Source organism: Chanodichthys erythropterus, chromosome 12 (assembly GCF_024489055.1).
Source record: "Chanodichthys erythropterus isolate Z2021 chromosome 12, ASM2448905v1, whole genome shotgun sequence".
NCBI lineage: Eukaryota > Metazoa > Chordata > Actinopteri > Cypriniformes > Xenocyprididae > Chanodichthys > Chanodichthys erythropterus.
The window spans coordinates 26,478,763-26,491,903 of NC_090232.1; the positions used below are offsets into that span (position 1 = coordinate 26,478,763).

Consider the following 13,141-nt stretch of genomic DNA (forward strand, 5'->3'; position numbering starts at 1 on the left):
ACAGGGAAGTTGTTTGACATCACAGAATGGGTACAGGAGGCTCAGAGTTCGATTTTAACTATAAAGGTATATATAATATTTTTCTGTACTACTGTAATATTTATACGAGTTAGATTTGGTACATTAATATGGTCAAAACGACATTGTACTTAAACAAAAATACTTTACAGCTCCCTTTATCAGTCCATTCAAATGTTTAAAATACATAAATACAATATAGCCTACATACGATAAACCTAAAATAAATAAACAAACAAACTAACGATAAACAAAGGGCGCAGCTTGCACAATCTACTCCTCCTTGTCTGTCTCGTTAAGATGACGCAGAAGTGCGTTCCAAAAGAAGAGTTTTTTTTTTTTTTTTTTTTTTTTTTTAACCCCTACACCCTTCATCCCTTCGAAGCTCTCACTCCGGAGGGTAAACCCTTTGAAGGGATTAGGGCATAGGGATGAGCCCTTCCGAATGGAACGCAGGGTATGTCTCCACAGAGACTTTGACCCCTGTGATCATTTCCTGTTTTCTGGTAGAGTTCAGTTCCTCTCTCACATTTCAGGTGCTTCTGACACTGTCGCAACAGTAACTGATAAGCCCTTATCACAGTAGGTTTGTTTTTAAATGCATATCCAGTTAATCAGTTGAATACTTTTAAATTTCAGTTTTCAAATCTGTTACTAATGAATTATACTGAAGAATGCATATAGTTTGTAGCTGTAGTTTGTATGTTCATTTTAGGGCTTTCTACACTGTGTTCAGTGTTTGTACTTTGATCAAGGAGCTCTTCTATTGCATGTGACAGACCTCTGCACTAGAAAGAACAGTTGCCTACAATATTTGCCTATTGCGGTTGAAATTATGCCTTGTATGATCTATATAAACAGATAATATTTGGTTTATTTTTGAAAGAGGAAGATTGGCAGACATTTGTAGACTGCATGTTGATGACTACCTTGAATGATTTAACATTTTTTTGATATACTGGTTGGAACTCTCTTGATAGCAATCAATAATAGAAGAATGAATGAATAATAAAAGTGATCTATATATTAAAAAAATGTACATATATCATATATCTGTGGAAGAAGGCTATGTAGAGTTGTAGTCACTGAGCCCCACAAACAAACAGCAGCCACCTTTCACAGTTTCTCCTGAATCAAAAAAACAAGCTTATGTTGCATTCACGCCATGTCATGTCATAATTATGGTAATTAAAAGATGGCAACCCGTGACGTTCAAATCGAAGCTGTTCATGTCTTCAGAATTATGCTTTTCTATGGCACCACTATCAACCCTGAAATGAATCTTCAGCAGTCAGGTGGTACAACTCAGAGCTCTCTTAATTTGTTTACTTTATTATTGTAAACTTGTGTGCTTTGAGACGTGAGGTAATTTAACGGCGTCTCTCATTAACACTTTGCAGACTCTGCTGTGTGTGTTCATGTGTTTTGTAGGAGGTGTGGCTTTGGGGAGAACTCTGAAGGGAGGGTGGGATCTCATGCTTTCAAAGCTAGCTTGCTATGCAAAATGTCCTACCCTACCTTTAATTAGCTACTTTAATTAACCTTTAATTGTTTTATTAAAAAGAAAAAAAGTGCAAAAATAGCCACTTGCTATCTAGGTGGCCTTGGTTATGGAAGTATTTTTCCTATTTAGTTTGTCAGTATAGGCATTTAAAACATGAACCAAATCAGTTAGTTCAGAGATCAAACACAACAATACAACCTTTAATTCCAGACAAAAATCTTTTGAAAATCTGAAAAAAATACAACAGTGTGCAATTACTACCCTTTTGTGAGTGAATGAACTGCTCATTCCATGAACCACTATAAATTGAATAACTGAATGTTCAGAAATGATTTTGCAGTATGAAACTATTGACTCCAAGTTATGAATTACTATTGATCGAGTATAAAATACTCATAAATACATATAAAATATGTTTTTATATAACAAAATATTCAAATATATACAAGTATATAAGTTAGGGCCTTAACAACTAATTGATAATGAAAATAATCAACAACGAATTTGTGCACTGCACACTAAAAACATACGCTAGTCATTTTACAGTAGTGATTAACACATTTTTCTCGACAAAATGCCTCAAATGCCTCTTGTAGATCTATATTAAAAGCTTAAAACAAACCTTTAAGCATACAGTTTAACATGATTGGTGCTTTAAGAGATGCATGTATTTTTTATTTTTTATAATTAAAGCGTTTTTTCCCACTGCATGACTTACATTTTATAGTTATATTGTATTTCTGTTTTGCATAAAGGCTAGTCCAGATTACAAGCTCTGCTAAATTTTACAGACTTTACTGAACGAGTGGCAGCATGTGTATCAATCTGACAGAGCTCCATAGAGTAAGAGTGGAATGTTTCTGCCTAATATACATTTTACTGTGTTAAATATGCTTTTTTTTATAGATATTAAATGTACAATATGCTTGAAATGCTACATTAACACAAGTAATTACATTTTTATGAGCCGTAACTGTAAAGAGAACGGGGTGCAAGTTTAATACTTAGATTATCATCTACTGGTGAGAGAGACTTAGTGTTGAAAATCTCTGTTTTGCTCATGATGGAGTGGCATCAAAACAGTCATTGAGCAATCTTTTGATCTGTTGAAGCAATCTTCACCAACACATTGATATACTCTGATGATTAATTGTGTGATTTTAGATGTACTATAAGATTCTGTGCTTATTTTCCACTGTTGTGTGTTCTGCTTTTTTATGCTTGTGATTTTCTAAACAGTCTTTCTTTTTAATCATATTATTCTTCAATACCCAGTGATCTCATTCTTAAAAAAGATGTAATTTCTGCTCAGGGACCTACTGTTTAACCAAATCTACCCTCGGCTGGTGGAGAACTCAGTGGCCAGGGGTGTGTTTCTGGAGAGTCTGGAGCCCTACATTCTGAGTGAGCGGATTGGCTGTCTGACTGCACCTGTCATGAGAGACCTCCTCAGCTACTTCCAGGAGAATGGCATGATGGATAGTGTGGAGGGATGCCTGGTCCACATGGACATCACCAACCTGGACATACAACAGGTGTGTATGTGCATATGCTTCATAGCTGCAGCACTTTATTGTCTGTATTATGTAAATCAACATATGTCATCTTAAAAACATGAATGTTTGTAGGTGGTGCAGATGTGCTGGGATAACCAGCTGTATGACGCCATGATCTACGTCTTCAACAGTGGCATGAATGACTACATCAGCCCCATGGAGGTATGATAGTGCGTGTTCAATGTGCTTTGTGCTTAAAGGTGATTTAAGGTTGGAATTCACTACATGACTTTTAAAATCTGAACAGAATTTGTAAATGGTTATAGAGAAGAATTGGGCATCATACACTAAATGAGTGAGGATTACAAATTTTTAAGGCATTGTAAATGCATGACAGATGAAAACAAAACATAGATGTATAGGAGCTGATTGCAGTAGTTGTTGTAGTGCCTTTGTGTTACGAGTCGCAAAGAAATCGAACCAAATGCATTTGGATTCGGTCTTAGATGGGTAGTTGTAGTCACTATGGCAAATTAGAAGTGAGTGACTTTTAGGGCCAGATTCGGTCAAACCCTTTTTTGCCGTTAACTACTGTCAGGATTTACCTAGGATTTATTTAAGAATAGCACTGAAAAGGCGTGGACAGGGTTAATTTTGCGGCTTTGCATATGTACTATAGAGCATAATGGAATTTCCCTTTGAGATGCAAAATTATGGGAGGAGAGTATTTAAATGAATCATTCAAGGTGATTTACTAAGGTTTGTGCTAGTCAATTTACTGGTGATTGCTCCATTATTTACCATCCAAAAAAAATAAAACCCAAAACCAGAAGCTAATTTGTGCTACTCTTTGTTGATTGCGTTGGTCATTATGGAAATGTACTGGTTTGTGCTTTGATTCACGTGTTGTCATTAGATCTCGTGCAAAACTTTTCACTCCCATCAGCATTGTTTTGGAATTGCATTCTCATGCTAATTTGCCCTGTTTAGTAAATCTGTATGTCTGTTATAGGTATAGTTCACCTAAAAATGAAAATTCTGTCATCATTTACACATCCTCATGTCGTTCCAAACCCATGAGACTTTCGTTCTTCTTAGAAACACAATTGAAAATATTTTTTAATGAAACCTGGGAGATTTTTATGTTATTCCTTTTAAGTCCATCCACCAAAACTATGACCGTTCAGAAAGTTCATAAACAGATCATAAAATAAATCTATATAAATCTACTAAAGAGACACAAGTCCTTTATATGATGAACAAATTTAATTTAGGCTTATATTCACACATAAACATCAATCAACGCACATAGAGCACACCAAATATGGTCAACATAAACTCAACCTTACTTGCTTGATGTGCGAGAGAAAACCTCATTGTTCTCTCGTGTTTTAAGCAAGCATGTTTGTGCTTCTGTGTACCATAACCCTTTAAGTAAAGTACAATATCATATGTCACTACATTATGTCTTCTAAAACAACTCAAAATATCCAACTTGTTTGATATCTTCCAACTGGATGGAATCATGGTCTGAAGCTAAAAAAAAATAAATAAATAAAAATCAGAGTCTGTGGCTATCATACACTGTGATTTTCTGTGAAATCTGTCAACTCCAATGCCCAAAATCTGCAGATTGGCTCTGACTTTCGGCAAATAGCATAGACTCATCTAGACTGCAAATTGGGGCAAAAATCTGGGCAAAAGTCATGCATTCCAGCTTTTTTTTTTTTTTTTTTTTTTCGTCATGCTCTGATTGTTTAATTGCCACACAAAGCAGAAACTTGGTAAGCCTTTGGGGACATCTCAAGGGTGTGTGTCTGTGCACATTTTTGATGTGCATATGTGAGGTTTTGCCTATAAAGTGTGGGTTTTTAGTGTGTGTTTCTCACCATTAAGCTAGAAAAGAAGATGAAAGGCTTGTTGTCAGAGGAATCTTCTGAACCCTAGATAAAAGGCGACCGAGAAAGGGATTCATTTGTTTCATGGCCAAAATGTCACACACATACACACTGACCAAACACAACAACACTAGTGTGTGTAATGCTGGATTGCACGACCATGTCTTGCAGGTGCTGCTGTTATTCTGGAGGGAGAATAGACTCCAGTGTTTTATACATTTTTAGCTTGAACACAATATGAAAATACTTAATCAGCAGGCTGCATATTTAAATATGCATATTTAAATATACATAAATGTTTTGGAAAAAAAAAAAGAAAAAGGAAAAAAAGATTGTCTTAAGAGTTAAATAATTTCTCTTTTTCATTGTGGGTTAATGTTAATTAAATAGCTGGTTATTGTTAGACAGTAGCATGGAGCCAGACTGAAACATTAAAATAGTTTTATTGTTATCATCATCATCATTAATATTATTATTAACCCTCCCCCTCCCACACACACACTTTTTCTTAAATTTGAAATAATATGGGTTTGCGAATACTGTATCATGTTGACTTGAAATGTTATATAAATCATTTTAAATCATTTTCTTTTTCCTACTTTTCCAGAAACTCTTTCAGGCGATTGGTCCTAATCTGCGTGAAGGAAAGCCTCTCACAGGTAGAACAGAGAGCTGAACTACACCTGCAAACATAAAAAACACATTCCACATACATCAAGACGCCTGCTTAACTAGGGTGACAAAATGTCCCTGTTTTTGAAAGCTGGAGGTATCCCAGAAAATGTCCTATTATTTATTTTTTTATTATTATTATATTTATTGTAGTATATTCAGACTTACAGACAGATGGACAGTACAATCACAAGACAGAACCAAACACAACTACACATAAAAAAAAAAAAAAAAAAAAAAAAAAAAAGCCACATTAAAACACATAAAAAAAAAAGTTTTAATAGAGAAGTTGGATTAGGTATCAGCCAACAATTAACAATTGTTAAAGCATTTATTAATTTAGGTTAATGTTAATTTGTAAATATTCTAATGATCATTGTAGGGCTGAAAATCAAAATAAGAAATTAACACTAAGATTACAGAATTTTACTTTTAATTTTGTGTCGGTTTTTTGCCCAATAACTGAAGCTTTTATTTGCACATAGTCAGACTTAACATGTGTTACACAAGAGAGCCTCTGCAAATAATGCTAACTATGCCAGCCAACCCCAGTTTTATGTACTATGGTCAAAATATGCTTAAAAACAATGATGTCAATAGATGATTAAAAGTGTAATAGCAGTGTAAATATCACTGATATTACAACTGCCAAAGAAAAGTGTTTTCTGAAATCTGGTCAGCTAATGCTAAACTGCAGTGCACATGATCACATTTTCCCATTTGTGTCCTGTTACAGATGAGCATGTTGTGATGGGAAATAAACTGCTGGTGTACATCAGGTGAGGGTATAATCTGCATAAGTACTGCACTCATACACAGTTGCAGGCCATAACACACCTGTTCTTTCTCCTCTGCCAGCTGTTGTTTGGCAGGACGTGCCTATCCGTTAGGTGACATTCCTGAAGATCTGGTCCCTCAGGTGAAAAACCAGGTAAGTAGTTTGATTAAACCCATATTGCAGTAAGTGTACATGTAATGTTTGGTTAGCAAGTGTACTGCTAATTTCTTGCATTCACACTCTAATTTTCCATACAGCTGAACACGACAATACTCATGTCTGTTCTGTTTGTATGGGGTCTATATGAGTCATGACACTCTTTCTGCCTCAGTTTTATATAGCACAGCTCTCACAGAAGACACAAGTGCATATGTGTTTAGTATTCTCAGCATTTTGCTCTCAGCAGGGCTTTTCATCTTTGTTGCCCATCCAAAGTGCTCAAGCGATTCGTTCTGGGATGGACGACCTCCAAAGAAACTTAAATACGGACATGGATTGCACACTCAACCTAAAGCTACTCTCTCTCTCTCTCATACAGACACAGAGTGCTGTCACACTCTGTAGGTTTGAGTGAGAAGCGTGACAGACAGGGTTGTTTACCTCAATGACGTGTAGAGATCATCTGTACTCAGACAAGACAGAATGTTCTTGGAAAAAAGCTTTGGGTTTCAAGATGGCTGAAGAATACACAACATATTTAAAAAAATAAATAAATAAAAAATAAAATAAAAAAATGAAAATATTCTGATTCTGAAGTTTACAGACATTTTCTTTAACCCTAAAACACAACAAAATGCAATGTGTAATTTAAAATACAGGTAAACACACTTGTAAAAAACAAGTTCTTTGCATTGTGCATTAAACCGTGTAATGCACACCTAGCCATGGATTATCCCATACATACATAAAACTATAATACAATGTATGTTATGCAGCAAGGAATATTAAAAGGAGAGAGGGATTTGTGACCGTGTGTGTGAATGTAATGTTTTATTTGGCGTATCATCTTCTGGGCCCTAAGGGGTCATGTTCAAAGAGACACATGTGCCCAGAGAGTCTCCTGTTCCTCTTTGATCCTACAATGGACTGACACACATCCACACATTCCCCTACAGTCACACATACACACAGTGTCACATCTGCAGGTCCATATCCTTGAGCGCTCCCCTCCTCCCTTCTGTAAAACACAACATTGGCGTCGCAAAGATGAGCACTTCAAAATGATGCCCAATTACCTCTTTTTATGTGTGTGTGAATGGGAGATAATGACTAACCTTTTGGTCCATGCTGCTCTCACACAAACACACACACACACTAGTGGAAAAGTGTACCACCTGGTAACCATGGCAACTAGTCAGACCCGTACTGTAATCCAATGATAATGGGTCGAATTTTGATTCAGTTATTGTGTAGAGGGATTGACCCACGAGTATGTACCTGCAGAATAAATTTAAATTTAAAAGATTTAAATATTGCAGTGTTTTTTACACTGTACTTGAACCTGTAGAATTAATATTTCCGTAATGCATTTATAAATTTCTAAAAAAAAAAAAAAAAAAAAAAAAACATTGTCATACATTTTTTCATAAATAATTACAACCACAGTTAATACATTATAATAGTTTCATGGTTACACTATAATAATTGCATAATGCACACATCAAAACAAATTACATTACACATTTTTTTTTGCATATATGTATTATCACAGTTGATAATATTATATATATATATATATATATATTATATATATGTATTATATATTTTATATATATATATATATATATATAATATATTATATTATATTATATTATATTATATTATATATATATTTTTTTTTTTTCAACTGTGATAATAAGAAATATTTCTTGAGCACCAAATAAGCATTTTAGTATGATTTCTGAAGGATCATGTGACACTGAAGTCTGGAGTAATGGCTGTTAAAAATTCAGCTTTGCCAACACAGGAATAAATTACAATTGAAAATGTATTAATATTATTGTAATTTAGTGTAAATTAGTGTATTATTTTGAATTGTAATAATATTTCACAAAATTACTGTTTCACTGTATTTTTTTTTTTTTTTTTTAAATAAATGCAGCCTCTGTGGAGAGTTCTTTCAAATCTTACAAACCCCAACATTTTGAACAGTGAAAAAGTGAATTTAGGCATCACAACATTATAATATAATGTTGCAATTAGCTAAAAATGACATTCAACAGTGTTTAATTAGTGTTTTTAAAGATTAATGTTAGATTTCAGCAAAGGTAATATAAGTGTACAAAAAAAACTGAGCATGCATAATTAAATACCCAGTATCGACCTAGTGATATTATATTATGCATCCTTAATTATAGTTAAAAATATCTTTATGAATTTGTACAGTACTTACAGACTTCATTAAAAGCATTGTTGTGCATTTTATATGGACTCTCTGAATGTATTCCAGGTGTTTGAGTTCCTCATTCGTCTGCACTCGGTGGAGGCTGCACAGGAAGAGGAAGTGTATCCCTACATCCGAACTCTCCTGCACTTCGACACTCGAGAGTTCCTCAACGTTCTTGCGCTGGTGTGTATTAGCTAATCCATAACTCAATTAGTATTACTCAATACATCAGTGCTCCAGTAATTTATTATACGTTCTAGCCCTTTAATCAGATCTGAATGTCAATATCTCCTCACTTCACAGACATTTGAGGACTTCAAGAACGACAAGCAGGCTCTGGAGTATCAGCAAAGGATTGTAGACATTTTACTGAAGGTGACAGAAACATTTCACAACCCCTATATGTGGAAAAAAAGTAATTGGAATGTAAATCATGTGAATGGGATAAATCTGCTAGAGAAATGGCTCAGTCCGGCAGTCTTCCTCTCTTCCCTCATCACAGCTCATTCAAGAGTCCTCAGCAACTCAAATCATCATCCACAGACTCTCTGTCTCTTTCTCTCCATCTGCAATCATTTGTTTATTCATGAAACAGAGAGACCACAACCTTGTAACCAGACCCCCACTGAATCCCTCATTACTCAGAACTGAAATGCTTGTCATTCTAAAAATTATACACATTTTACCAGTTTTGATTCCATTTTAAATAATTCTACATATCTAAATAAATAAATAAAAATTCTCTCTTCTAGAAGTTCTGCTTGGATTAGATTTCTCCCTTGAGTCAGTGAGTATAGAAAGCCTGGGTCAATATTTGTGAAGTAAGATATTACTACTCTGAAAACAATTTGGATATGTAAAATAATATACTTACTAGCCAAACACAGATGCAATTTGCTAATGGGTGCTATCTCTGATTAGCTAGCAAAACGTCTGTTAGCATGTAAACTCAAAACTTGGTTAGCTATTTAAATTTTTTAACTCAGAAACATGTTAACTTGGTTATCCATGTGCATATTAAAACAAAACTATGTTAACTGACCATCCAAAATCCTGTCAACATTCAGAAGAGTCTGCACACAAACATTATCAATAACTCGAAAAAAGATCCTGCACCATGACATGGTTACAAGACAATTAAATACTTTGAAAATTTGAAAATTTGCTTTGGACATTATTAAATGGCTTAATAATTGAAAAGTGTACCACTTACCATGGTTTAATCTCCTTCCTTGAGTGAAATCTCCTGTATCGACACATTGAATTAAGTAGAAAGACTGAAATAGTATTTTATTATAAAACATAATCCAATAATCTTTGTTTTATTGTCAAAATCAAATGTTTTAAAAAATGTAAGTGTATTATACACACATTAACAAATTCCCTGTGTGTGTGTGTGTGTGTGTGTGTGTGTGTGTGTGTGTGTGTGTGTGTGTGTGTGTGTGTGTGTGTGTGTGTGTGGGTGTGGGTGTGTGGGTGTGGGTGTGGGTGTGGGTGTGGGTGTGTGTGTGTGTGTGTGTGTGTGTGTGTGTGTGTGTGTGTGTGTGTGTGTGTGTGTGTGTGCACTTTCCAGGTTATGGTGGACAATTCTGACTTCACCCCATCTCAGGTCGGCTGTCTTTTCACCTTCTTGGCTCGACAGCTTGCCAAACCTGATAATACCCTCTTTGTTAACCGGAAGCTGTTTGACCAGGTGAAGTGTCTGTCTGCTTTTTTTCACAGTCCATTTGTCAGTGCCTCACCTTTTCCATTTGCAAAAATTTCCATTTAAAAAAAAAAATAATAATAATTATCAGAGCTATAATATAACAGCAAGAGATTTCTGAGGTGTTAGTTTTGGTAAAGACAATTAGCAGCTTCTGTAAAAATAGCTCTCCCTCTTTAGAAGCGGTATGCTTGTTTTTTCTGCATGTTAAACAGTTTTTGCATGATTTTCCACTCTACATTGGGCCTGATCTAAATTAGATAGCATCAATTTAAAACCAGTCTGGAACTTTTTCAACTGCCATCAGGGAGGTTGACACTTTTGATTTCAGTATTATTCTACCTTTCCTACATGGAAAGATGTTTTGTTGAAGTGTCTTTTATCTGTTGCTCATTGTCTTTTGCAGGTTCTAGAGTTTTTATGTAGTCCAGATGATGATTCTAGACATACAGAAAGACAGCAGGTATAAACATAACACCCATTTTAAAACTGTGCTTAATTTTACTCAAGATAAGTTAAAAGATTGATTGTTAGGTCATATGATCTTCACATGATGCGGTTATATTGGTTGTGTCAGGTTCTGCTGGAGCTGCTGCAGGTTGGTGGTGTGGTCCAGTTTGATGAGGGGCGTCTCCTTGACCTCGCAGAGAAGGCAGAGTTGTAAGAAATATTCCCATCCGAAAGCAAAACAGTTTAACTTCACCCACCAACAAATATGTAGCTGAAGTGTTTTGACTTAAAAATTTTCTTTTGAATGATGAGATATTCAGTCTTCTACAGTACAACTTAAACAGGCCTTTCATACTGTAGATCATAACAAATCATAATTTATAAGGGTCCAGCATATGATTCAATGTGACATATATTTGATTATGCTATGGAAATATGGTTGATTAATTAAATTTACCTTGTAGGGTCAACTCACTGGTATGCACCTTGATTAGGTTACTGTTAGAACTAGAATAGATTTTTGTTACAGATACCAACTTTAAATGTTATATATTCTCTTGCCAGAATAACTTAAGTGCATGTGGGTGAGAAACCTGTCAAGACTGTGGTCCAGATCATATTTCACCCTGAAATCAAAAGAAAGAAATGAGAAATGAGTAAATGAGTAAAATTATATTTTACTAAAAGAAAATTCAACATAAATAAAAAAAGACTGTTTAAGAATATTAAAAAAAAAAAAAAATGCTGTTCTTTTGAACTTAATGTATTCATCAAAGAATCCTGAAAAAGTATCACCATTTCCACAAAAATATTTAGCAGTGCAACATTGCTAACAATAAGAAACTGTAATTTTTAAATTGTAATAATAATTTATATTATTATTGTTTTTACTGTATTTTTGACCACATAAATGTGATTATTGGTCAGCATACTACTACTTTAAAAAACCTGAAAACATTTTACTAATCCTAAATTTTTGAACTGTGGTGTATACCATGGTAGTATTTGTTGCACTGCCTTTATGCTGATTTAAAATAAACTAACTTTGTTTTTCAGTATTTTTTATTTTTATTTCTCTAAAACATTGAATTGAAGTAATGAGAATCTAATGATAATCGCCTGTAAGGGCAATGAGGGGAAAAATGTGGTTAATTGTGATTGGGGGGGAAAAAAGTTAATGGTCCTAAAGTTACTCACATAAAAAAAAAAAAAAAAAAAAACTACCAGGAAAAATAAAACTAAGCGTATGTGATCCAATCTAAGCTAGTCTTCTAAAGCCAAAGACTGAATTGATATTGTCATCTTTATACTGAAGATCTCTCTTTTTGTTCTCACTCTTTCAGTTATCAAATCTGCGAGTTTATGTATGAAAAAAAGCACCTTTATGACAAAATTGTCGACTGCTACCTGAAAGACCCTTTGAGAAAGGTACCCAACCTCAATCCCTCCATTTTCACTCTTTTCTTTCCTCTCATTCCTGTTATTCCTGTACTTAAACTTTATCTCTAACTCCAGGAGGAGCTCTTCAACTACATCCATAACATTCTGTCCATGCCAGGCTACAGTTCAGAAGAGAAACATTTGGTGTGGGTCAAAGCCCTTCAACACATCAAGGTGAGTCAAACAAGGCTTCAAATGATTCCTCCTCTAGAGCACACTCCAGGTAGAGAGAGCTCAAGCTTCAGAAAGCTAATTTCAGGACCTAATCTCATCAGGCGCTGTTCTCTCTCTCTCATCTTGTTCAGTCAATGGTCTTTGTCCAAATGACTTCCTCCAATTGTTAAAATTGAGAGCACTAAAATCAGTCGATGCCACTGCATCATTTGACAGCCTTTCAGTTGAGTCTGAGTTCACATTGAAAATCTGGGTTTAAACTTGGAAATGAATAGTTTTTTTTTTTTTTTTTTTTTAGAAATGGAAACGTGAAACATAAAATAAAGGATAAATAAAAATGATGATTGGATTTTTAGTAAGTAAATGGCCTTTTAGTATAATTCAAAAACCTTGTGGTACTTTTTGTGGGGCAACTGTTACTGGTTTTTATAAGTAAACATACAAATAAATTTGACATTGTTTATAATATTTTAAGATGAACACTTACTGGACAGAAGCAAATTAGTTTCATTTGATTATTGATGCATCATGTTTTAGAAAAATCATGTTAAAATGTGAGTATATCAATCATGGTACAACAGGCTGTTGAGGCGTTGCAGGGATAAAGCAACATATCAAAA

General features: G+C 34.5%; 1 protein-coding gene across 1 annotated transcript in view; it reads left to right on the forward strand.

The window, feature by feature from the left end:
* Positions 1-13,141, forward strand: part of vps8 (VPS8 subunit of CORVET complex) — a 142,663-nt gene that overhangs the window by 54,465 nt on the left and 75,057 nt on the right. Inside the window, exons 21-32 of the mRNA XM_067404337.1 lie at positions 2,835-3,057; positions 3,151-3,240; positions 5,524-5,575; positions 6,325-6,367; positions 6,447-6,519; positions 8,816-8,935; positions 9,056-9,127; positions 10,326-10,445; positions 10,864-10,920; positions 11,035-11,117; positions 12,251-12,335; positions 12,423-12,521. Coding sequence (XP_067260438.1) covers positions 2,835-3,057; positions 3,151-3,240; positions 5,524-5,575; positions 6,325-6,367; positions 6,447-6,519; positions 8,816-8,935; positions 9,056-9,127; positions 10,326-10,445; positions 10,864-10,920; positions 11,035-11,117; positions 12,251-12,335; positions 12,423-12,521 — 1,117 coding nt within the window. The remainder of the gene's footprint in view (positions 1-2,834; positions 3,058-3,150; positions 3,241-5,523; positions 5,576-6,324; positions 6,368-6,446; positions 6,520-8,815; positions 8,936-9,055; positions 9,128-10,325; positions 10,446-10,863; positions 10,921-11,034; positions 11,118-12,250; positions 12,336-12,422; positions 12,522-13,141) is intronic.